Here is a 22,819-nt window from a genome sequence, read left to right on the forward strand (position 1 = left end):
CACGAATAGTCAGTACTCACAAGTTTGATTTTGTCTTTCTGAAAAGCACTGCCTATATGCCTCAAAGAGAGATGACTCATTAACATCAAGGGATTTTGGATGACAGCCTATAAAGAAAGCAACAAAGATCCACAGACAGTAAGTAGAAAGTTGACTATACTGAAGTCCTGGTGACATTAAAATGGTGTACTATCAGACTTCCATCCTATTGTATTATTTTGTTGTGTATGCACTAAATCACCCCCATACTGCACAGGTCAGCTGAGACATATGTTGAAGGTCTGAATAATAATGGATTTTCACATACAATCATAACTGGATTCAGTATGGTCTAAAGATGTTGAGACTCTGAAATATTCCAAGGATGACCTTTTCCAGCACAGGTAGTCGTCACAAAAAATATTTTATAATCAGTCTCACTTGGAACAAAGTATGAAATTCCTATTCTCTATTCACATTGTTTAGAGGAGGTGGGGAGACTGAACAAGAAACAGAACCTAATCTCTTCTGTATCTCTCTTGAGCACATCCACTGTCAGATTGCTAAATTGGTAATGGCCAAATGTCTTTGAGCGTTTTTATGCAACTTGCCAAAGGATGACTGAACTAGAAAAAAACCTAAAACTAAATGAACAAAGTGATAAAGAAAATAGTAAGGAATTAATTCAAACACAGAATACTCACATTTATATTGTGAGTATTATCATGGGATTTTAATTTTCAGTGCTTTACATCAGAGATGCATTTGTTTTTCCCCAAACTAATGATTAGAGAGCTAAAAATCACATGGTTTTTTTGACAGCATGAGCTAAAGCCATCACAATGTTTGAAGACAAGCTATTTGCTGTATGGTAGGTGTGACTGTTGGGGTCAATGACTTGGACAATGTGGGAATGTTGCTGTTTCTTTTTCTCTTGGAAACGCTTTGGGAATCAAAATGGTGGAAAGACCTCAGAACTGTCTGTGGACCTCTGCCTGAGATCAACTTCACTTGGCCCTAACAGCTGTGCCTCCCTTACTTTTAGGCGAAAGCAGACATAACTCTCCTCATTCCTCATACAGTTCAAAGTGAAGACTGCAGAAAGTGGGATGGATGACAGCTAACTAAAACCAATCAAAGTAATAAAGTTACTGTAGAAAATGACACTGGATCTCTGTATATTTCAATGTAGATTACACCACAGGTAAAGGCAGCAAACAACGTCTACTCAGACCAGCAGGAATGAAAGATTTGACTACATTACTTGAATAATGACTGCAGCACTGATCTTTGCAACTGGAATAACAGCTATGTCCAAGCATTTGGAAGGACCCGGCTGGAATAACTCTATGCTGCTTCTCTAAAAACTTCTGACATTGGTATGATTTTGAAGCAGTGAAAGACATAGCTTGTTTATGACCTTCAGCATTCAAGCCAGTTGGCAAATTGGCGAAACAGGCTAATCCATCTCCCTCATTGTAAATACACGTCAGTGTATAATCATATAGAATAATTAAAGCACTTTGATCTTGTCCATATAAAAAACCAAATCTTAGGTACAGATAGAAGTGATTTTTTTTTTTTTTTTCTCCTGATGTCACATATGGCTGTAGAAAGGATATCTACCAATATTGTTTTGGTTGGTGTGGCTAAAGATCTGTTAATATTTTCAGAGTGAGATTCAGTTGATGCTGCCTAAAAAAGCCAAAAGAATCAGAAGCATATTATCTTTCTGTTTGAACATTAGCTGACAGGAAGAGCCTTTACAAATAGGCGCATAAGTAGCAAGGCAAAGCCTGAATGAAAACCATGTCATCTTTGGGACAGGCAAACCGAAATCTGAGCTAACAAAAGAAAATGGGTTTTCATGGAAGTTCAATATTGTAGGGTAGAAAGAGGCCAAATATGTCTGTAACAGATATGCAGCTAAGAATATTGGAAGGATGGATCTTAACAGAGCTGAATAAAAAGCCAACATAGGTTGTGTCCTACTAGTAGCGTAGGATTAGCAATACTAAATGTCTGAACAACTTTCAATCCATACTGAGCTGTTCTCATTGAGAACAAATATAAACACAATGAAAACATATCCTGACAGCTGTTTTGGAGTTCTGTAAGAGCATTTTCTGGACCTCAAGGGATGGTAACTGGCCATCAAGAACTTTGAATCTAGGAGTATCTGGAGGTGGTGCAGTGAGATTGGTTTTTGGCAGTCCACAGGTCAGAGCAGAGACTATGCTGGACCTCTGTGTTAAGCTGACCGGCCAAAACTGGCTTGGACAGCGTTGAACTGTAACAGCATTGTGGCTGCTTCTTTTGGTCCTGGAAATACTTTGGGAATCCAAAGGAGTGCAAAGAAAGTGAGCAGGTCTATGCTATGCTGGAGAAGGATCCTGACCTCTGAAGATAACGATAAGATCTTGAAGCACTTCAGAATTACCGCTCTTTTGGCTAGAAGCTGGTGGATTGGTCACGTCAGGAGAGGATGTCAGTGATTTTGGCAGCAAGCATCTGCTCTCCCCAGCTCATAGCTGTTAACAGTATGCTTTGTAGCAATGATACAAAAGTGCCCAATTGCCAACGAATCCTCATACATAAAAGATGCTCAAGCTGACTGGTCATGCAGGACAGTTTAACTAGAGCAGTAAGTCAGATGGACTCTGGAATGGTTATATGGTAGTTAATTCAGTGCCACACAGCTTCTCTCCACAGCCATAGTGTAAGAGACATCTTTAACACTGGAGTTATTTTTGGATAGAAGAGTAATCCCCAACTCTGAACACAAACTAGTTACACCAACCTTTGTAGTACAGATGTTGTTTGTTGAATTATTCTATTCTATTGAATACATTAATTCCTTGAGAACATACATAAGGCCTAAAGGAAAAGGAAGAGCTCTTCAGAAAAAGTACTGCAAAAAAATTCAGTGGACAATCTGAGACATTTAGCTTCTGACCCAAAAAAGGGAATAATGCTAGAATTCATATTCCTATATGGAAGCCTCCAAGATGGACTCTGCAATACTGAGACGGATAACAGCTATGGCCTTCTCATTTCGACAGTCACTTTAGAAACCATGCCCCATATAAGGGAAGAGTAGAAATAAATCCAATTGACTCCATTACTCTGTGCTTTTGTGAATGTGCTTCCTCAAAAATGATATATAACTATATATACATTTCACCTTTTTTAAACTAGCCACTTCTACCAACCAATTAATTCAATCATGTCACCGTTCAGTGTTTGTTGTATCCAAACACTCCCAACATGCAATTTCATGTAGAACAGTCCAGTAGATTAGTACAGCAACCGTGCAGAAGAGCAAGTATATACAATAGCAAGTAACTGCTTGAATGATCAGACCATACATCCTTAGCAAAATGGCATTTCTTTAAGTGTGAAAAATGAAACCTGTTTCACAAGAAACACAGGAAAGATGAGTTAGTTAATGTGTAGGTATCTTCTTTTGTCTTTCTTTGACCTTTGAATACTTAAGCTTGGAATTTCAGTGTTCCCTTGATGCAATTTTTTTATGAAGCAACAGGAAAAGAAAAACGCATACTTTACGTGATCAGTCATACTTCCCAAAAGGCCTATTCAAAATCCAAGAAATACATGTTTTTTTTTTCTGGCATTATTCTTCTTGTGGAGGTGGAAACAGTGACAGGGAGAGAGAGAAAGAGAAAGCGGGGGGGAGTGTGTGTGTGGAGAAAGAGAGGTGTACGTATGCAGCATTATGAGAAGCAAATGGATTTTAAATATCTGCTCTTTTTATAAACATTAAGGACAAAAAAAATAAAATGAATTTGACAAAGAATTTGACAGTCTTTCACCTCACAGAAAGAAACACAATTGTAAGACTTTTCACCTATTCAAACTGGGAGTATAAGGTGCACTTTTTAGCAGAGAGGGTCAGGCATAATTGAAACAATTTACCTAAGGACAATGTAGACTATCCTTCATTTTCAGTCTTTGTGAGAAGGTTAAACTTCTAAAAACTAAACAGAAATTATGAGTGTCAAGCAGAAACTGAAGGATGAATATTTTTGGTACATGTCCTGCAGAAAATCAAACAGCATGAACACTGTGGTCTTTTCTAGCCTCAAAAATCCATGAATGATTCCAGATCTCAGGCTGGGGCTCCAAATATTTGCAATCCTCCAGGATATGCATGGGCCACACAGTCACCCTTCATCTCTGTTCCTCCATGCCCGCACTGATTTCTGTCTTTCCCCAATGTGCCGCTTCTAAAATGGAATTTCTTATTGTTTGAAGAGCTAGAGATGGGCAGGTAGGGGAAGGTATCATAGAGATGGCTCATCCTTCTTCAGGTGGGCTACAGTGTATGCAGGGTAATGTACTCAGAAACATTCTGGCACCTTTGCTATTTCTCCTTTTTAAAGTACAGCAAGATATATTAATTTCTATTTAGGAAAAATATAAAACTTAAAATAATGTATCTTTTTATCATTAAAGTATTTGGAATTTGCTAGGGAATGCAGAAATCAACAGGACAGAAGCCTATATACTTCAAGGTGATACAGAAAGGCAAATTTTCACAGTACTGACAATGATGTGGTACAGAGATGGCAGGAAAGCGCATGGGTTTGAGGCAGGCTGAGAGACTGCTCGTCTGCCAGTTGCAAAGCTTTCCTTGTTGTCTGATTCCAGATGAGCAGTCTGTGGTTTACCCTTTTCATCCTCTTCATTGTACAGAAGCTCATGATTTTTTTCATTCACATATGACAGCTCGTTTATTCTGACCTTGTTGACTTACTCATCTGATGTTTTCCTTCCTCACTAAAATCAAGCTTTACTTCCAGCATGCACCGCAATCCCTGATCCTAGGAAGAAAGTCTCAAGCGCAAATGAACATCTATACTTCAGTCTAACACTCATTGTATTGCCACAACAATTCTGAATCTAGTTTAACACCTATGAAGAAAGATATATTTGAAAGGAGAAATCTGAAGTCTCTAGCTATAAAGAGAGATGCCTGCTGGTGGTTGTAAAAGCATCCTTTGATAACTCAGAAGACAGTAGAGATGAAGAGAGGTATTTTCCCTACTGGTTGATGGAGGTAAGGAAAAAAGTTACCTTTCTTCTAAAAATTAATCAAAATGGCTTTGGAGGCAAGACAAACATGAAAACTATGATCCAAGCACACAAGATAAAAGCCTCTTCACTGCAGTTATTTATTAGCTCTTTGTTCCCTTACTTAATATTTAATTGCCCCATACAGCTGACACAACAGACCTATTGGAGATTAACATCTCTTTTTGAGCTACAATAACATTGTATTACAATAGAATTAATTTGTATATTTTGTGAGTAAAAAAATCAGTACATAGCTAGCACCTTTCCTAATTATTTGCTTCATTAACAGAAGTACTACTATATCACTAACCTTCAGGGAATATTTTAAACACATAAAATACATGATAAGAATGCAAGCAATCGGGCTTTTGTTGAAAGCCAATAAAAAGTCAATTATTATGAAAGGTACCATATCTGACAGTGTCAGACTGAAACTACAGGCATTAATTTCGGAGTGTAGAATGAATGTAGGGTCTTTGTAACAAACACTGAAAATTATTATCAGGTCAATATTTTGTTGCTTAAAAAGTTATCATGGAGGGGGACATAAGTCTCAATTTTAAGATCATAACCATACACTTTAAAGATCTGAATGGAAATTTATACTGTTCCAAGTGTTCTTTTGAATGGTGATTTCTAAGAAAAATTGGTGACTTGGACCACTGGTTGTATTTCACAGTAGTCAGCAAATCTGTCACTTGCATCTATTCTGTACTGGAATGTGCTACTTATCATCTGAGATTCCGGCTTTGTGAGCTTTATAGTGGAAAAAAATAGTAGTACGTACATTGGTAATGACATGCTCTATTACAGAGTAAAATGTCCAGAGTGCATTCATTTCAAGAAAACGAAACGTAAATGTACAAAGCACATAGGAAATCCATTTCAACTCTTAATCAAATTCAGTGGGATCAAACCTTGATGGTCCTCTAAGAAAGAAAAGAGTTTTTATCCCAGCATGAGAGAATGGATGCTCATTTTTGTTTAAAGATTTTTTGACAGCACCTTCTTACTCATCAGTCACTGCATTTAGACCATTATTTTTTTATATTCTCCCAGTCTCCCTCAGAGTTCTGGATTTGCTCATTGTATGAGCCTGATAAATGCTCAGTATCTTGGGTGAGAGTCACGCTTAACTCCAATCCATGCCAGGAGGCACTTGCACAAATGCAGGACTACTGTTCTCATTGTCACGCCATCAGGCAGTCAACATTCTTGCCACAGAGAAAAAGCCTTTCTATCCTTGTCAACAGAAATCCAGTTGCTGACAAGCCCATTCAGTGCCATGCCAGAGCACCCCTGGTTCATCCCTGTTTTTTAAATTCATAGTAGCATAGTAATAGTCACTACTTTCTTTCATAACTCAAACAGAAAGCATAGGCATTATTGAAAAAATAGACTCTCCAGCATACCTGTTGAACAGTCTGAACCTGTCCACTGTGGTTCACAGCTGCAGAGTCCCGTGTCCAGGAGGAAAGTCCCATGCCCCGAGCACTGCTCCTGGCACACAGGGAGCGATGTCTCACAGTTCACACCGCCCCAGCCTGTGGAGCAGTGACATTCCCCTTGAACGCACACACCATGGCCAGAGCACATCGGATCCAAGCAGTCCTCTGGAAATCAGGGAATACACAATTTAGAGCATAAAACTTGCACCTTTACAGTAATTTCCTAATGAAATACAACATCAGGGATTCAGATTAATTTGGTGATTTTTGTGCAAATACTCGGACTGAAATGATGTTAACAAACACTAGGAAAAACCAGTCTATGCTAACATCTGTGCAAAAGTATAAGCCAAAACCAAGAAAAAAAGCAAGCAGGGAGACTATTAGAGATCACGTGACTCTGCTTGTCAAGGACATTTTCTTATTTTTAAAATGTGAATTCCCAAGACAGATCTATTGGTCCAAAGTCAGTGAAGTTTGAGCTTCAGTAGCGGGGCTGAGAAAGAACTGGAGCAATTAATAATTACTTCTACAATTGAGCATTGTGTTTCCATTTGGGTATTTGTGCTCTGTGTTTTGTTTACACCGGGGAAAAGAAAGATTTATTCTTTCATCTTCCCGTGGAAAGCTATCTCTACAGCTGAAAATTTGATACAAAAAAAGTGGCCATTGACTAAGCCTGAGCAGTGAATCTCTGACTGAATGCTTGCTGTAAAAAAAAATCTCATACACTCATAAAAAGTATGTGCTGGGCAATTGCAGATAATGAACAGATTCATAAAAGTCATAACGTACTGATGAACAATTTGCAAACAGACAAAGAGCTAAATTTGTTCTCAATTTGGATTAAACTATTCCTAGTGAAAAATTCAGGAGCTCTGTAGAAGAATTTAAATCAGCTGGTTAGTCCTGTATAATCAGCATATTCTTTCATAAAGCCCCAGCATTTCCTTAACAAGACAGATTTTAAGCAGAACACAGCCTGCCTTCTCTGGAGGCTGCAGGATGACTGCAGAGCTGAAGAGGATTTGTGGGGTCCGAGTATGGGAAACAATTAGCCAAAAGCCTATTCATGTTAGATCATACTTGAGACTAATGTTAAAGAGGCACTTTCAAAGTTCTTGTATGTATTTTTCAAGCATCAGCACAAGCACTGTTTTACTAATTAAATTGTAAACTTAACAAACACTATTCTGTGCTACACGAATGAAGAGATGCTCTCTGCTCCAGTAAGGGAAGACTAAATACTTCAGACGTAGAGATTAACGGCCTCCAGTTTATAGGACCTTTTGACCCAAGAATAAAGAAGTAATGCTTTATCTTTTGAGCTGCTATGCCACCAGTTCAAGATCTTATTTCAAGATTTATGTTGTATCTTTTTCAGCCTTCCAGGCTTGTGCACAGCACAATGTAATTCTGAAAGAGGGGAATCAGACTTTCTGGATAACACATATCTTGCTAAGCACACAACACAAATACTTGGCAATTTTCTCTCATCCTGAGAAAGCTCTTTATTTTGCTGATCCTTTAAAATTAATTGAGTGGCTCCATAAACAGCTTAAAAAGTACCACTCACTTTAGTAATGATAATCTGACAGGACAAATTCAAAGGACTCCCATAGCAATGAATACATGTAGCTACTGGTGTTCCCTGAATAGTACTTCTGTTACTATGTCTGCTATGTTAACAATACTGTTAAATACTAAACTCTTATTAACATACAATTATTTGTATGTAAATATTCCTGACAGAATTACTTCCACTACTGCACATGTTATGTTGTACAACACAGTGAACTGAACAGTCATGCCATGCACACACTGTTACAATAAAAACCCACTGTACTTGGTTGCACAGGTTTAATTCATCCTATTTTTACATAATTCCACCCTTTTTAAAAATTTAAATACATCTCTTGCTTTAAAAATCCAATGTTTTCACACTCTTAGTTTCATTAGCTGTCTGAGTTCATTTATCTCCATTACTTTTTTCAACTATTTTGCAGGATCACGATATTGCAAGAAACAAAGCAACTGAAAACAGCAGTCAGTCTCTCACCAGCTACAGGCTTGTTTGGCATCACAGCCTCAGTGAGTAAATCTGTGTATTACTTGCTTTTTCCCATTTGGGTTTTCTTGTTTTTGTCCATTTCTGAAACTACCAACAACTGAGTATGTCAGAAGTATTCTCTTGATCCTTTAAAAACCGTACCAGGTATGTCAAATCCATCAAATCCATCCTGGACATTTTTCTGACTAGAGAATTCAAGCCACATAAAGAGCCACCTCTGTGTGCTACTCAAAAGAATTACCTAAAATCTATATAGCAGGAAGCATGGAAGTATGCTGTCACTAGCTTCAGGCTAAGGGGACTGGTGAAAAATCATCAAATCAGGGCAAGCATGAATAAGAGTTCTGCTTTCCAAGGGTATGCACAGGGGAAGAAAGTCAAAGCTGATGAGCTAAGAGGCAAACAACAACTGCTTCTTTCTACAGATGTGGGCAGAGACACATCGGTACTACAATCAGCAAAAGAACAGTTACTTGTTCTCAGAATTTCCCACTTTTTAATAGCCAAGCCTTAAAGACGCCAGTTTAGTACCCTGAACACAGTCTCATAGTAAAAATGACATATGACAACAGAATTACACAATATGCTCTGTTAAACTGAAACTGTTTGCTGCTCTTTTTTGGCTTTATATTGTCAGTATGTTCTTCACAGAAAAATCCAAGATGTAACAGAATGAAGAAAGGGAAAAGCTGGTTATGATCTTCTGACTACTTTGGAGAACCACCACATCTTAGTTTGTTTAAATGATCTTCTGACTGCCCTACCCTCAGCTTTTGGCCAAGTAAAAAAGCCTGCACAGGCTCTCTGACTGCGTGCTAAGGGACTGAGGTTACTGGCAGCAAGGAGTACTGGGGATGCCAGCTTCCCTTCCTGAAAAAATTATCTGGAGCCTGAGAGAAGAAAAGTAGAGACAAAAAATCAAGATGGTCTCACAACTTTCACAAAAAAAGAATCCTTGCTTGCTGGGACGTTTTCCAGGAAACTTTTTGAGGATTAAGAATACACTGCTTGCTGAAAGGCAAAAACTTCCACCCAGTTCTGTTCTTGCTACTTCGATTCAGTGGAGAGAGGGAACAGAAATCATCCGAGAACTAGAGTCCTCCTGGACCAAAAGAGAAACTGAGTATTTCAGAGGATTGCCCATACTACAATTATTAGCCTTACTACACAATATTAAATAATTCTAATATTTTAGAATAAAAATGTGAATCTTGGAAATTATGTCATCAGCTTCCACTCACTGTTGCTGAGACCTGAATGCCTTTACCTTTGATAATTTTCTATCTTAACATTACTTTCTATGAGACAGTTAAAGGTGCTTTTGAGCAAAACAGTACTGTTCCACAGTAAGCTTCTCACATCTGCGTGAGTTCTTAACTACCTTAAAACAGGTCTGGAGATAAAAGACAAAAATCAAACCTCCTAACTATAGAGTGAGAAACTTGACAAACCTTCCTCACAAATCTCTCCTTTGTAGCCAGGTACACAGATGCAGACGCCCATGATACAAGTACCATGCCCAAAGCAGGTTGGATCAATACACTGTTCTTCTGGAACATCACACTCTGGTCCTTTCCACCCATTTCGACACACACAGTGACCTTTCTCATATTCTCCATTTCCGCTGCACAGCACTGGACAGGAATCTGAAGAAGGCAGATCGACCTTTTTAACGTATTTACATTACTTACATAGATTAACATTTATTGCATTTATTGTTCTGTAAAATTACTTTGCCACGCCAGCCCCCCAATCCTCCACTTGATTCGAGGGTTGTGACAGGCTGAAATCTTTGAACTAAGTAGTGAAGCAGTGATACAATGTCCTCATCTCCTCAGCCTGCTTCACATGCATACCTTAATTTTGACCTGAAATCGGATATCTTAGAAGATAAAAATAATTCTCTCCCCTCGATTGGCCTCTGCAGAAAATTTGCAGTGATGACTGCTTATGATTTTCAGTAAGATTAATATTTCTTTCCTATGAACTGAAGCAAGATACTGCTCTTTTCTTCCTTCTTCTAAGCAGGCTTAACATTACTGAATTTTTAGTTGATACTGATCCGCACATAAACCAGTGATCTGGAAGCTTAGTTTTACAATCCAGTATCAATTTCTGAGCCAATCAAGCTCTTAAAAAAATAAGGTCAGCCCTAAATTTGAGGAAACATTAGAAAAACATGAGAACCTCCAGACATCACATGCAGCAGATGATGGAAAATACCGACAGAAATATCTGAAATGGAAATAAGCTCACTTACGATCTTTTTAGCATGTTTTTTGCTCCAATGCTGGAAAACAGACTTTAAGCTGCTTTAGGTTTCTTTTCTACACCCTATTCAAGTTAAGACCACAGAAGCATTTTGACTTATGCGATTTTCTCCAAAGTGAAACTGTTTGTTACTCTTAAATAACAGAAAACATTATGCTAAGCTAATGCACTTATTAAAAAATGTATTTGATAATCACAGAGTGGATTCAAAGAGGGGTGGAGGAATCTATTTACTCTGAAAGTCAGGGAGAGAGAAGTGGTTGATGCATCTTAGCTCAAGTACAGCACAAAGAAACTTTCTATGTGTGTGCTTGCACTGTACATGTACAGCACGCTCAAGTACAGCATAAAGAAATTTCTATGTGGGCTGTTCCATCTGGCTGGGAAAAAGTAATTTAATCTTCTTTAATCACTTTGAATCTTTGCAGGCCCAGCAGTCACACACCATAATCATGATCCCTGTCAGATATTGTGGGTCAGTTACCATGAGATTACCTTTTGCACAATCAGGACCAAGGAATCCTGGGAAACAGTGGCAGTGCCCCGAGATACATTCTCCATTCCCATTGCAATTAGTAGAGCAGTCATCCAGGATTTCTGTTTATTCAGAGAGTTGCACACAAAGAAAAGTACAAATTGGTTCAATTTGAAATGAATGGCATCTTCACCTCACTCTGCAGGACACATCTCAACATACAAATAGATGCAGAAGCAGTAAAAGGCCCATTTTCATTCATAGGGAGCATAAAACAAAATTCCTGTTCAAGCACCTTACAAATATTAGATTTTGTCTTGACAGCTTCGAGATAACAAGTGCATCATCTATATTACACCAAAAAGCTTTTAAAGTAAGTGTTCATGTAAAATTTACCACCATTAAAAGCACTGCAAGAACCAGAGTATTTGCTGAAAACTGTCCACCTTAAATACTTTCTTTTATTGCTGAAGTAATTTGTTTGAAACCTGTTTATAGAGTAAATTGCCTTCTATGGTGTTCATTTGAACCATGTGAATTGAATTCCTTGGAGGAGGTAGGATTTCCACTTCTATACAATCAGATGAAAAAAAAATAGTCTTTTCTAGAGTGATGAAACTCAATGCAATAAAGGACTAAGAACTAGATTTGAAGAAAAACCCTCCACCTTCAATTCTGATCTTAAACTTGCCCATGTTTTATTACACAGCTTTGGATAGTAAACCACTTAACCTCACACATCTGGATGCAGGCTCATATCTGTACATGGATTAGCTGTTTTTAATTTACACATGTATTTCCTACAGGAATTTAGTGGATTCACTGATTTATATTGGCTTTATGTAAATATGATGAAGCAAAACCAAGGCTAAGATGGTCCCACGTGCAGCAGGTCACTGTCATGCCAGCACTAGGACTAAGGGTCTCTGCAGCCCATACGAGTACTGTGCAGGAGGGGAGAGGGCTACAGAACAGTGGGAACGGAGACTGTTTTATGGGCACTCGCTACAGGAAGATGGGAAACATGACTCCTGTCCCACAAAACAATAACTGTTAGGGAAAAAGAAGAAAACCCAAATCCTTTTGAAGAGTATCTGTCCATCGGAAGTGATTTGGGACAAAAAACCTTGCTCAAGAAAGAGCATACCATTGGAATATTTAATCTAATCAAATCTGATATACTTTTAAACTCAAACATAGCTTGTCAAAAGATGGATTATAAGCACATCCCACAACTAATATGAATAACTGAAGTCAGTTTATTTTGATGTTATTTATGGGAACTTGGACAGATAAGGATTGGTTCCTCTTGATAACGCCTACTGTTACTTAAAAACGTTCCTTTTGGTATATCAGTTTATACCAAAGAATAGATATGCATCTATTCATCAGATATCCACAACCTGCACACAGATTGTCTGCTTCAAAGTCAAAACCCCTCGTTTTCAGAAGTATTTTCACAGATATTCTGCTCATTATTAATTTTTATATATTACTATTCATCTGCTCATTATCAACTCTTCTCTTGCTCTACATGTACACTTGCCTGTCTTCTCAGTTTTCCAGAATCACATGGTAAATGATCCCTATGCTGATCTGAAATGAATAATTAACGGTTTGAAAAGTAACTTTCCCTTGTTGCAACGTCCAGTTTGGGCAGGCCTTTATTCAGTCTACAGAAGTACTTGAGGCATGCCAGATTTTGCATGCAAATTACCCCCCTCAAGGGAAAGTCTGATCAGAGCTTTAGCTAAAGCGTCAGCAAAATTAATTTTGTACATAACTAACATTGACCAACTTGAAATATTACCTAACAGATGCTCATGAGGAGGGCACGACTGCTTCACACAGCCAACAGTGGCATACAGCAGAGATGCATCCAGGCTCTTGCTCTATTCTGAGCGTTTCAATCTATGGTCCTGGTTGATTACTTTGTCACCAGAGATGTCAAATATGACTCCAGACCAGGGGGGTAAGGAGTATGGCTCAAGGTTTGGTTTATTTTGTTTGCTTGTTTTTTTCCCTTTTTTTTTTTTTTTTTTTTTTTTTTTGTGGAAACCCCCAAAGAAACAACCGAGAACCATTATGCAAAGGAAAGTATGAGAAGAAGAGAAACATGTTATGGAAACACAATAGCTAGCACTATTTTCAAAATGCATCAGCAGTAGGTTCTTGCAGCATGAACACTCTTTTTCCCCAAACTGTCTTCTCGCAGACATTTCTGTGACTAAGTATAAGGATTCCTGCCTGCACTGTGGCTCTCACTGCTCCCCTCTGTAAGATCCAGGCTGTTCTGCTTATTGGCCAGAGAAGGGATGCACAACTTCTTTTTCACCAAATGTAACAAGAACCAAACCACTGTATTCAATGTCTTTTTTTTTTTTTTTTTTTTTTTTGTTTTTGAGAGGGTATGCTGCTTAACAATGACATATTTGTCAAACCCTCCTGTATAAACACTGCTATCTTACACTAGGAATAAACAAGGGAGCAGGTATTTGGATTCTGATCTGGACTGGAGTTTGGCCAGGTTTTATGCTCTTCATAGAGTATCTGCGAAGATGCTTCATATATTGCTTGAGCATTATTTTCTCATATGGGATTGAGTAATGGCATTTTTTTCTTGCTTGTAAAAGATTCATTTTTCTGAACAGAGAAAATCTGAACTTTCACACCAAAACCAGTCATTACAATTCTATCTGAATTTCTAAATTATTTTCCTGCAATTCCTTCAAAATCTTGGTGTTTCAATCATACCGTCCTGCTCTGCAAGGTGTTTACCATCAAGTAAAAATAGCACCCAATTGTTCTAAAGAGCAGATGGCATGTCCATTACTAGTAAAGACATCTTGCTAAACATATGGTAGAACAGGTTAACTAAAGGGCATAGTGGTTAAAGTCTTGCAGCAAACCAAGATTGTCATAAATACAACACTTTACCTAAATTTAAATTCCAAAGAAACCCTATGTGTGAGCACTGCTCACTAACAACACCTAGAGTTGCACACATTTGTCCACCTTTATGTATTATCAGATCCCTACCTATATCAGTAGGGATCTGATATGCCACCAGGACAGCGTCTCCTATATTTGCCTTCTGTGTTCCAAACAAAATGGTGCATTCGAATAACTGTATAAAACAACACCACCCATCCATCAAACAACAGTCACAACCAAATCAACAAAAGCTGCCTTGTAGATTTTCTAACTGAATAAAATACTGGAAATAAGAACTTAAAGCCTGGATAATTTTTGTAGGATTTATGGTTCCCATGTAAATAGGGAGGGCAGCAAGATAACACCAGAAATTACTCAAGCATTTAAGCTATCATATAAAAATTTTAACACACATGAAAACTTCACACTTAATTAATTTGATAACATCCATCTTCAATACACAAATGTTGCTATTTACCTAATATTGGAATAAACATGAAGTTGATCCACCGAGGTTAATTAAACTAAGCTGAAATAAAACATATTTAAGAGAATACTTAAGGGAAGCCAGAATCGAAGTCAATAATTTATTTTCAAATACAGCTTCTGAATATAATAATCAGAATAACAATTTTATTGTAACTGTTCTTACCAATTGCTGTAGTTAGTACAAACACTTGCTCTACTTTCTTTCCATCATTGTAGAATGCCATATGCCAAGCTCCTTGATCCATATACTCGATGAAACCTGTCTCTTGCAGTGAAGTTAAGATCAGATTCCTGGGAGCTTGATGAGGCTCCTCTGAGTTTTTTGGTTCCTGTTTAATTAACTGTTTTCCATCCATCAGTTTTACAAAATCAAACTGAAATAATAATGAGCAAAAATTAACCACCTAGAAAATTTTTATGAATCTACTCTGCATGTCTCATTCAAACAGGAATAAACAGTTGAAATCTTAAGAGGAATTGCCTGACTGACTAAGGATTCACCAACGTAGACAGCAGTTGCATAACCTAGTCTATTTAGCTTCAGTTTCCATACAAAAAGCGTTATGGTAGGTCAGAAATCTGGCATCAAAACTTGCTGTTTGCTATGGCAGGGTAAATTCAGACTTGCTGCACTAAGTACAACAGATTTACTTCAAAAATTACATCTCTTTAATGGGAATAATTCCAAAATTTTCAAGCTGTAGTGCCTACTTTATGCAGTGATTCATTTTAATTGCCAAGAATAGATTAAAGAATATATTGTTCTGTAACAGGTTTTTAAATGCTTGTCCCTTAATAGCAATATCCATATCAAAACCTAAATACACTTTTTATTTATATTTAATGTTATTAATGCAAATAAGTATCTATTTTTTACATGGAAGTTCTTAACACCTAACCAAATTGATGCTGACAACTTTAAGACCAGTTAACGTCAAACATCAGATACGTAAAACTTTCTATGAATCTGTTCAAGAAATGTATATCTTTCTCTAGGTTTTTCTAGGCATTCAGATTTTCAGTAAAGTTCAACTTCAGATCAACTGAAGACTCAGTTTCAATTAAAGTCAGTGACAGCTAAAAGTGCTTATTTCTAAGTGCTATTCAAAACTCTAGTAAATAATTTTTGAGGTTAGACTAGGTGATCTCCAGAGTTCCCCTCTCAACAATCTTTCCATGATTCCATATATAAGTTTATCACATTCTATATGGAGTGTGATCGTGCTACAAGAAAGCTGAAAAATCTATTACCCATAGAAATGACGGCTTCATATGCCAAATATATTAAGCCTAAAGAAAAAAAGTTGAACGTGACCAGCAATATTGCATATTCTTACTGCTTAGCTAGGTTTTCTCCTGCAAAATCCCAAGGACTAAACACTCAAAATTAATATTCACATTAGAAACCAGAAACAGCTTTTTATTTTTTTATTAACTCTTTATACTGACTGCGTAATCTGTTTGTTTTGATGAAGCTGTAAAAAGATTAAAGCATTTTCAAATGATCTGGTACTTCATCCCACTGCCCCTGCAAAGACGACACTGGAGCTACACAGCAGCACAGTGTGGACCTGTCCAGCCTCCCAGACAGTCACATCACAGTGGTCACAACCGCTGACCTTTCTGGCATGACACTGTCCCTCTTCCTCTGAGAGAGCATGGTTTGAGGGTATAGCTAGATCTCAGTAAAAGAAAGGGATAAACAGACTGTTTTTTGTGGTTACAGCCAGTCCCTTCCTCCCTCCTTGCATTGAAAGTGTATTGTGAACATTCGCATCCGCTGCTGTTTGAAAATGTAAGCATGGTAGAATTAGTATTATTTCTAATTACCTGAGTGTGAGTAGGTGGAATGTTTCTTCTGCCATAAATTCCCAGCAGAGAATCCTTCGCCAGTGAAATGTTAAATTTCAGGTACATGGGGTGATGTATAGTAATCTGAAAGCGCCAGAATAAACCAGGGGGGATTGTCTGCATAACTTGTGCTCCAATCTCAACTTCTCCTGTGTCTATGGCCCGTCCCTTCTGAAACACTAATTTTCCGGAAACAAACAAAACAATCAGTTGCATATTCATGGTGGGTGAAGATAATAGGTCATGACGTATAAACATGCCTTAAATATATAGGAATAGATAGAAAAAACCCTCTAAACAGAGGGCGTTACACTAAAACAATTGCATTTTTTATTCAACCAGTTGGAAAATACAAATAAACTTGCGCAATATTTACAACAACAGGCGTCAGAGCATTTTTGCCCTGGAAACCGTGGAACGCTTCACTGAATATAAAAGGTAGAAGTACTGCTGCATAAATCATGGTCTTTACCTATCAGCTATGCAAACAAAACCCATTCAACTGAGAATGCAGAGAGAAGGCAGTGGGACATCTTCCTTTGGCATGTATTTCAGACTACTGCTGAGCAGGCATTGCATAAGCTACACAAATGGACACCAGTGAGGACAGAAAATCCATCCAACCCGATAGGTCAGAGCCCATGTCCAAAGCCTAGATTTCTATTAATTGCCATTCCTAATGATTTTATTATGGTAGTGATAATCTAGTCCTGGAGAAATAAAGAACATCTGTTTTGGCTTGGTCTTTCTGCATGATAATGTAACAGGGGCATGAGGATAGGGACAGGCAATCTAAAGAGAAAACTGGCATAATTTCATAGTGCCTAACAATAAATTTGCAGACATCTACAGTATGCAACTTCACACATGGGTATGAGAGAGCTGAAATAGAAAGGGAAATGGAACGCATAAAGAAGACATTGCCAAACTAAATTGGAGCTGGCTTGCTTTGCTGGCTTATATCACCATCTCTGTGTATTTTAATGCCTGTCTGTGATCAGCATCGTGACATGCTGCAAATCACAGACCCAATCCTGTTAACATCTGAGCTAATTCCATTGTAAGTTTTGCAAAACTCTAAGTCGCATTTCCGTACTTTCTCTCAACTAGAAAAAAGCAGGATAGTATGCTGCATCGGAGGAAGAGCCAAGAGGAAAAGATTGAATTGAGCAGCCATATCCATTTATGTTTCATTTCATTCGAGTATCACAGTGAAGGATAAGGAAGAACAATCAAATTGACTGGAGCCTCACCTTTTACAATAATGCGTATAAATATCTAATGCAACATAATGTGCACAAAATTTATAAATTGCCATTGGAAACGAAAACAGCAGTAGCAAAGCGAGGGCCAGCTTTTTCCTGAATGTATTAATAACAAAGATCCTCAGTGGGATCTTCCATAGGCTTTAACTAGCGTAGGAAGTACTTAGCATTCTTAATGAATAAAGATTTAATTTACGAGGCAGGAGCAATTCTCAGGGTACTCGATCTTCCAGCTTTAGGGCTGGCTTTGTGTCACCAAACCTACAGCAAGAACTACGAGCTGACTTTTAACACCTTATCACATAAAAGCATCTATTTTTAGAGTGCAGAACTTGTAATCTAATACTCTAAAAATACACCTGTTACTTAGTTCATGAGTTAAAATATTTCCAAATTGCTGCTTTAACAATGTTCAAGGTGAGACTACTGTGCAATTTGCTTCATGGAAAAAATCTTGAATGGTGAGTTTTGAAAAGAAAATTGAAGTTCTTAAGTTGGGCAACAAAAGTGGATCCCTTCCCAACTCAACCCATACAAGATCCTACTTGGCTAATGTAAATTTAAAAACCTTTTCCCCTATTTCCAGTACTCCAGAGATATTAAATCTTAATGATTCTTTGCAAGCAATTACCCTGGGTTAAGTAAAACACTAAGGAACTTTTTGGTGATATTGACACATGGTAATTAATGTGATTCAATTACAAGATGGTAGAGCACTAAGTAAAAAGTCAAGGGTACAGTATCATTTTTGAAGTTAATGATATTATTGGTCAGTGTTCAAGGTCCTTTAAAACACAGTAGCTGCTTCTTAGTTTGCTGAAGTGAAAAGGCCTGTTTCTTTGTTGAAAATAAAAAGCATTATGGCTTTAGTCAGGGAATATTTTCACTAATTGTTGCTATCAAATTATGCTGAACACCACGTTAGTGTTACTAGGCTCCAAACAATGTATCTGAATTTTTCCGCATTTGGCTGAAAATACCTTTGCTTTAGCAATAATTTTATCTAATCTTTAAAAAAAAAGATGCACTTACAATTTACTTTTATCTCATTAAACAGGAAAGAAGTGCATGCTGCTGTTCACAATATTAACATGAAAATATATATTATCTACCACCTACCGAAAGTATGCACTCACAGCATCTCTACCTTTCAAACACTATTTTTTCAGACAACCACACAGCATGAAAAGGATACTGTAAAAGCCAAGCCTGAAGTGCATGTTTTCATATTCACTGAGTCACTGCACCTTCTTTATAGAAAAAGAATTTAGCTCTGTTTCTATGCTTAATTGAACTAAGCAGGTATTTGGCTGTACAAAAAAAGGTATCTGAAGATACACTGTTCACGGACTATACTTGTATACTCCCTTGCTCTTTCTTGAAAAGGTCCAAAAAAAGCTTTTAAATTTACAGTGCTGAAATTTTAAATAAAAACAAGTTCTGCTCGAAAAACATCTTTCTCTTAACGCTTTTCTTATGACAAAGCATCATTTAATTATCTATATTCAATTCCTTGTACAGCTCCTGATCTTACCCACTGGTGTTAATTCTTCCCTATTCTTTCTAAGCACATTTTCCTTGCAAGTCTAAAGCATAAGATAGATTCCCAATCACAGGTTTCTCTCGTCTTCAGGAAAGTAAAACTCTGAACAGCGTGGTGCCAATTATCTTCACAAGAAAGTACCTATATGCTGATTACTACTATCCTGAAACAATCAATTTCCTTGTACTCCCCTTGGTAAATACCAGCATCAATAGGATATCTGAGTTTTTAATCACATTACTACATATTAAAATGTTAACTCATAGCCTCAGGTCAGTGTGTTATAAAGCCACTTCTTAAAGAAATCTGACTTGCTAATTTGTAAACTTGATTTTCACTAAAAGATTAGTTAAAATATATGCTTTCAAAGTCTGGAAAAGCATTCCATGCTGCTGCACTGAGTTGGGAAAATGGGAGGTCACAATACCTGACACTAGGTATTTAGCCCTGTGAAATCACGTCAGAGGTTTCAAGTTTACAGGCAAAGTATCAACCTTCTATGGTATCCTGCTGTAGTCAAAGGAGTTGCCTGTTTCCAAATCCTCCTTCCCAGCACATCTACATGGAGAATTTGTTACGAGCACTGGGAATAAAATTACTGATATATATTAGAACTGATGGAAAGAAATAAACCCAGCAAAAATTAACCATAGTCAGACTATGAATGTAGTAATGCCTGGTACTAAGTCCACATGATTTTTCTTACGTTTTCCCAAGTGTATAGTCCTTGTTAGCATACACTCTGGATTACAGGTTACCCCCAAAAGGTGAAAGGGGACAAGTGGGACAATGGTCTAGCTATACTCACGACTGACCTCTGAAACTGTGAAAGCCCTCAGTGAAGTGGCTCTGCTGTCACAGCCCTCCATACCTTACTGTTGTGGGGGAATTGTGTAGCTACACAAGACATTGAGATTGCCTGGGGCGAGGTAGGTAGTTTGACTTTTTACCTACTATGCTGAGTCTCTATTGACTCACATATTCTTTTTTATGTTTTCAAGCATCTAATTTTTAAGATTTTTGATGTTTCTCATGTTTTTCCTGCATATCCTCCTTTGGAAGCCAAGTGCTTTGGAAGAACTTTTATTAAATCTGTAATATATTGACAAAATGATTTAATGCAGCTGAGAAGAACTATTTGAGATATTTTCCATGGTGCACCAGGACAAAAATACGAAATTGCATAAAACATTTACTGCAATTCACTACCAATCCATTCTAAGGGACAAAAGAATGGATAACAGCATCGTTGCCTCCTTACATATATTTCTATGCTCATTTATCTAATATGATCTCTATCCAGTTGTGCCACACTGATTTGTAAAACTATTGATGTGAGATGTAATTTTCCTTCTGGAGGAACTGGTATAACATATGGTATCTCATATTTAGAGTCAAAGATCTTACCTGGCATACACAAAATCAGATCATGACTCAGCGCTAAAATTTGGAAGGTCTGGAAATCTTCCTGTCATTGCAGAGCTCTTGGTATAATTCCACCTTCCTCTTAACAACTGGAAAGACTAGGGTTCATGTTCTACTCCTATTCACTTTTCTCTGATCTAATCTGATTTATTCACTTTTTCTGAGTATCATAAAAAGAAATGGGAGGGCCACCTGCTTCTTACAGTCAGAGAGTATTACCGTGGTGGTCAGTGGGAAGCATAGGCCAGAGCTTGTAACTAATACTGGAGCAGGTGATCTAACAATGTTAAATTACAGGACTTCAGAGAAAGGAACTGTGCATCTCAGAGACAATCCTGCTCTCTGTTTCACACTCCCAGCTGCACAGTCCACTCCTTTCCTATGCCAGCTCTGGTACTGCTCTGCCCCTTCAAAAGAGCTGGTTCAGCCACTTACATGGCAGAAGACTAGTCGCATTTTTTAATGAAGCCATTTTATGTTGCCACAGTGAACTGACGTGTCGTGGTCATGCATGAGACAATCCCTGCAGTGGGCATGTGGACACCCCCCCGAGATGCGCAGGGAGAGAGACGGGGCACAGCAGGACTGTCCCCCTGGCAGGGAACTGCCAGACTGGCTCAGGCGCTTTGCGAAACCTCAGCAGATTCCCACGAGCTGATTCACTATGACTGGTTAAGCCAGGATGTGACAGGATGCTGTATTTTAGCTTACGCCTTCAAGAACTGGCTGCCTTTAAAAGCATTGAGATTTCTACCCTTCTGCATATTCTGACGTGTCAGAACAAAGTGTTTCACTTTGCCTAAGATTGACTTGGGTCTGCAAGGCAGGCACAGCATCAAGGCCTCTGCACAAAAGGGAACAAGGTGAACACGGTCTCACTTCCCCTGTCTTAAGACAGAAACCAAACGCTCTAATCTCTCTTCTCTCACAAAAGAAGGGTGATTATTTTGCTATTGAACATCACTCTCCTAATGACTGGGGTCTGTTGCTAATTTCAGTGAGAGTTCTGCTAAAGGAAACAATCTGGTTATGGGCTTTTCATACCAGTTCTAAAATTTTACTAGAGAAGATAAAACCTGAACTCAAAATGCTGTCAAACTGTAGCAAATACAGAATCTGAACAGTTGTAATGTTTAAATATTTGTAATCTGTCTGTCTTCTCATTCACACATACCTTTTTTTTCCGTTTTATCAGAAACTTTTCCTCCGATTGGTGAGTAAGTAGTATCCATGGACTCTGTTCCTTTATTTCCTTTGCTAACTCCATTTTCATACAGCTGCCCTTCAACAGGCTGTAGTTGCCAGGTTAAACCAAACAAGTGTACTGCTGCAAAAAAATGAAGACCAATTAATTGATGTCTAAGCTACAGCACCTTCAGTCAGACTAAGAAAGAATGCTATGACCCAGTTTCTGCAAAGTCAAGTATTACTTTGTTCTGTTAGCAATAAATCAGAATTTCAAGGCGTCTAATGAGCAATTTACTATTTTACCTTAAAACTCAATGTTTAATTAGTTTCCACACTTACTTTTGGAGCTCAGCCAGGACAGGGTGATGAATTTCTATAGCAATTAATGGAAATACTTGCAATTAAAAGGATAACAGTTGAATGAATTTAGTATTGTGTGACAGATTCTAATGCTACGTCAATGCTGTCCCTCAGCTTTCAACTGTCAAAGAGCTCAGAGTTTGTTGATTAAAGCACTGACACAAAGTAAAACTTCTCACCTTTCCAACTCAGTTCTAAATGAAACTGTGCCCACTGCATTCCCAAACCTTTTCATTTAGGTTAAACATTAGTAAAAACACTGACTCCATATATTTACTCTAGAATTACACTGTGAATAAAAAACTGGCTCTAGATTGAAAATATATATTATTATTATTATATATATTATTATAATATATATAATTATTCTACAACACATATCAACAGAAATATAGTTGTTATTTATGTATGCACTGGGAAATC

At 37.7% G+C, this 22,819-nt stretch overlaps 1 protein-coding gene across 4 annotated transcripts in view; it reads right to left on the reverse strand.

Annotated features, from left to right (window-relative positions):
- The window catches only part of TENM1 (teneurin transmembrane protein 1), a 348,057-nt gene that overhangs the window by 117,537 nt on the left and 207,701 nt on the right, over positions 1 to 22,819 (reverse strand). For 3 of the 4 annotated variants that reach the window (XM_074835266.1, XM_074835265.1, XM_074835263.1), the window contains 6 exons: positions 22,023 to 22,175; positions 16,595 to 16,794; positions 14,928 to 15,138; positions 11,362 to 11,463; positions 10,047 to 10,241; positions 6,489 to 6,689 (listed from right to left, as the gene is read on the reverse strand). In XM_074835266.1, the coding sequence (XP_074691367.1) occupies positions 6,489 to 6,689; positions 10,047 to 10,241; positions 11,362 to 11,463; positions 14,928 to 15,138; positions 16,595 to 16,794; positions 22,023 to 22,175 (1,062 nt within the window). The remainder of the gene's footprint in view (positions 1 to 6,488; positions 6,690 to 10,046; positions 10,242 to 11,361; positions 11,464 to 14,927; positions 15,139 to 16,594; positions 16,795 to 22,022; positions 22,176 to 22,819) is intronic. The other variant, XM_074835264.1, reaches the window with a different exon arrangement.

Source organism: Strix aluco, chromosome 10 (assembly GCF_031877795.1).
Source record: "Strix aluco isolate bStrAlu1 chromosome 10, bStrAlu1.hap1, whole genome shotgun sequence".
Classification (NCBI taxonomy): Eukaryota; Metazoa; Chordata; class Aves; order Strigiformes; family Strigidae; genus Strix; species Strix aluco.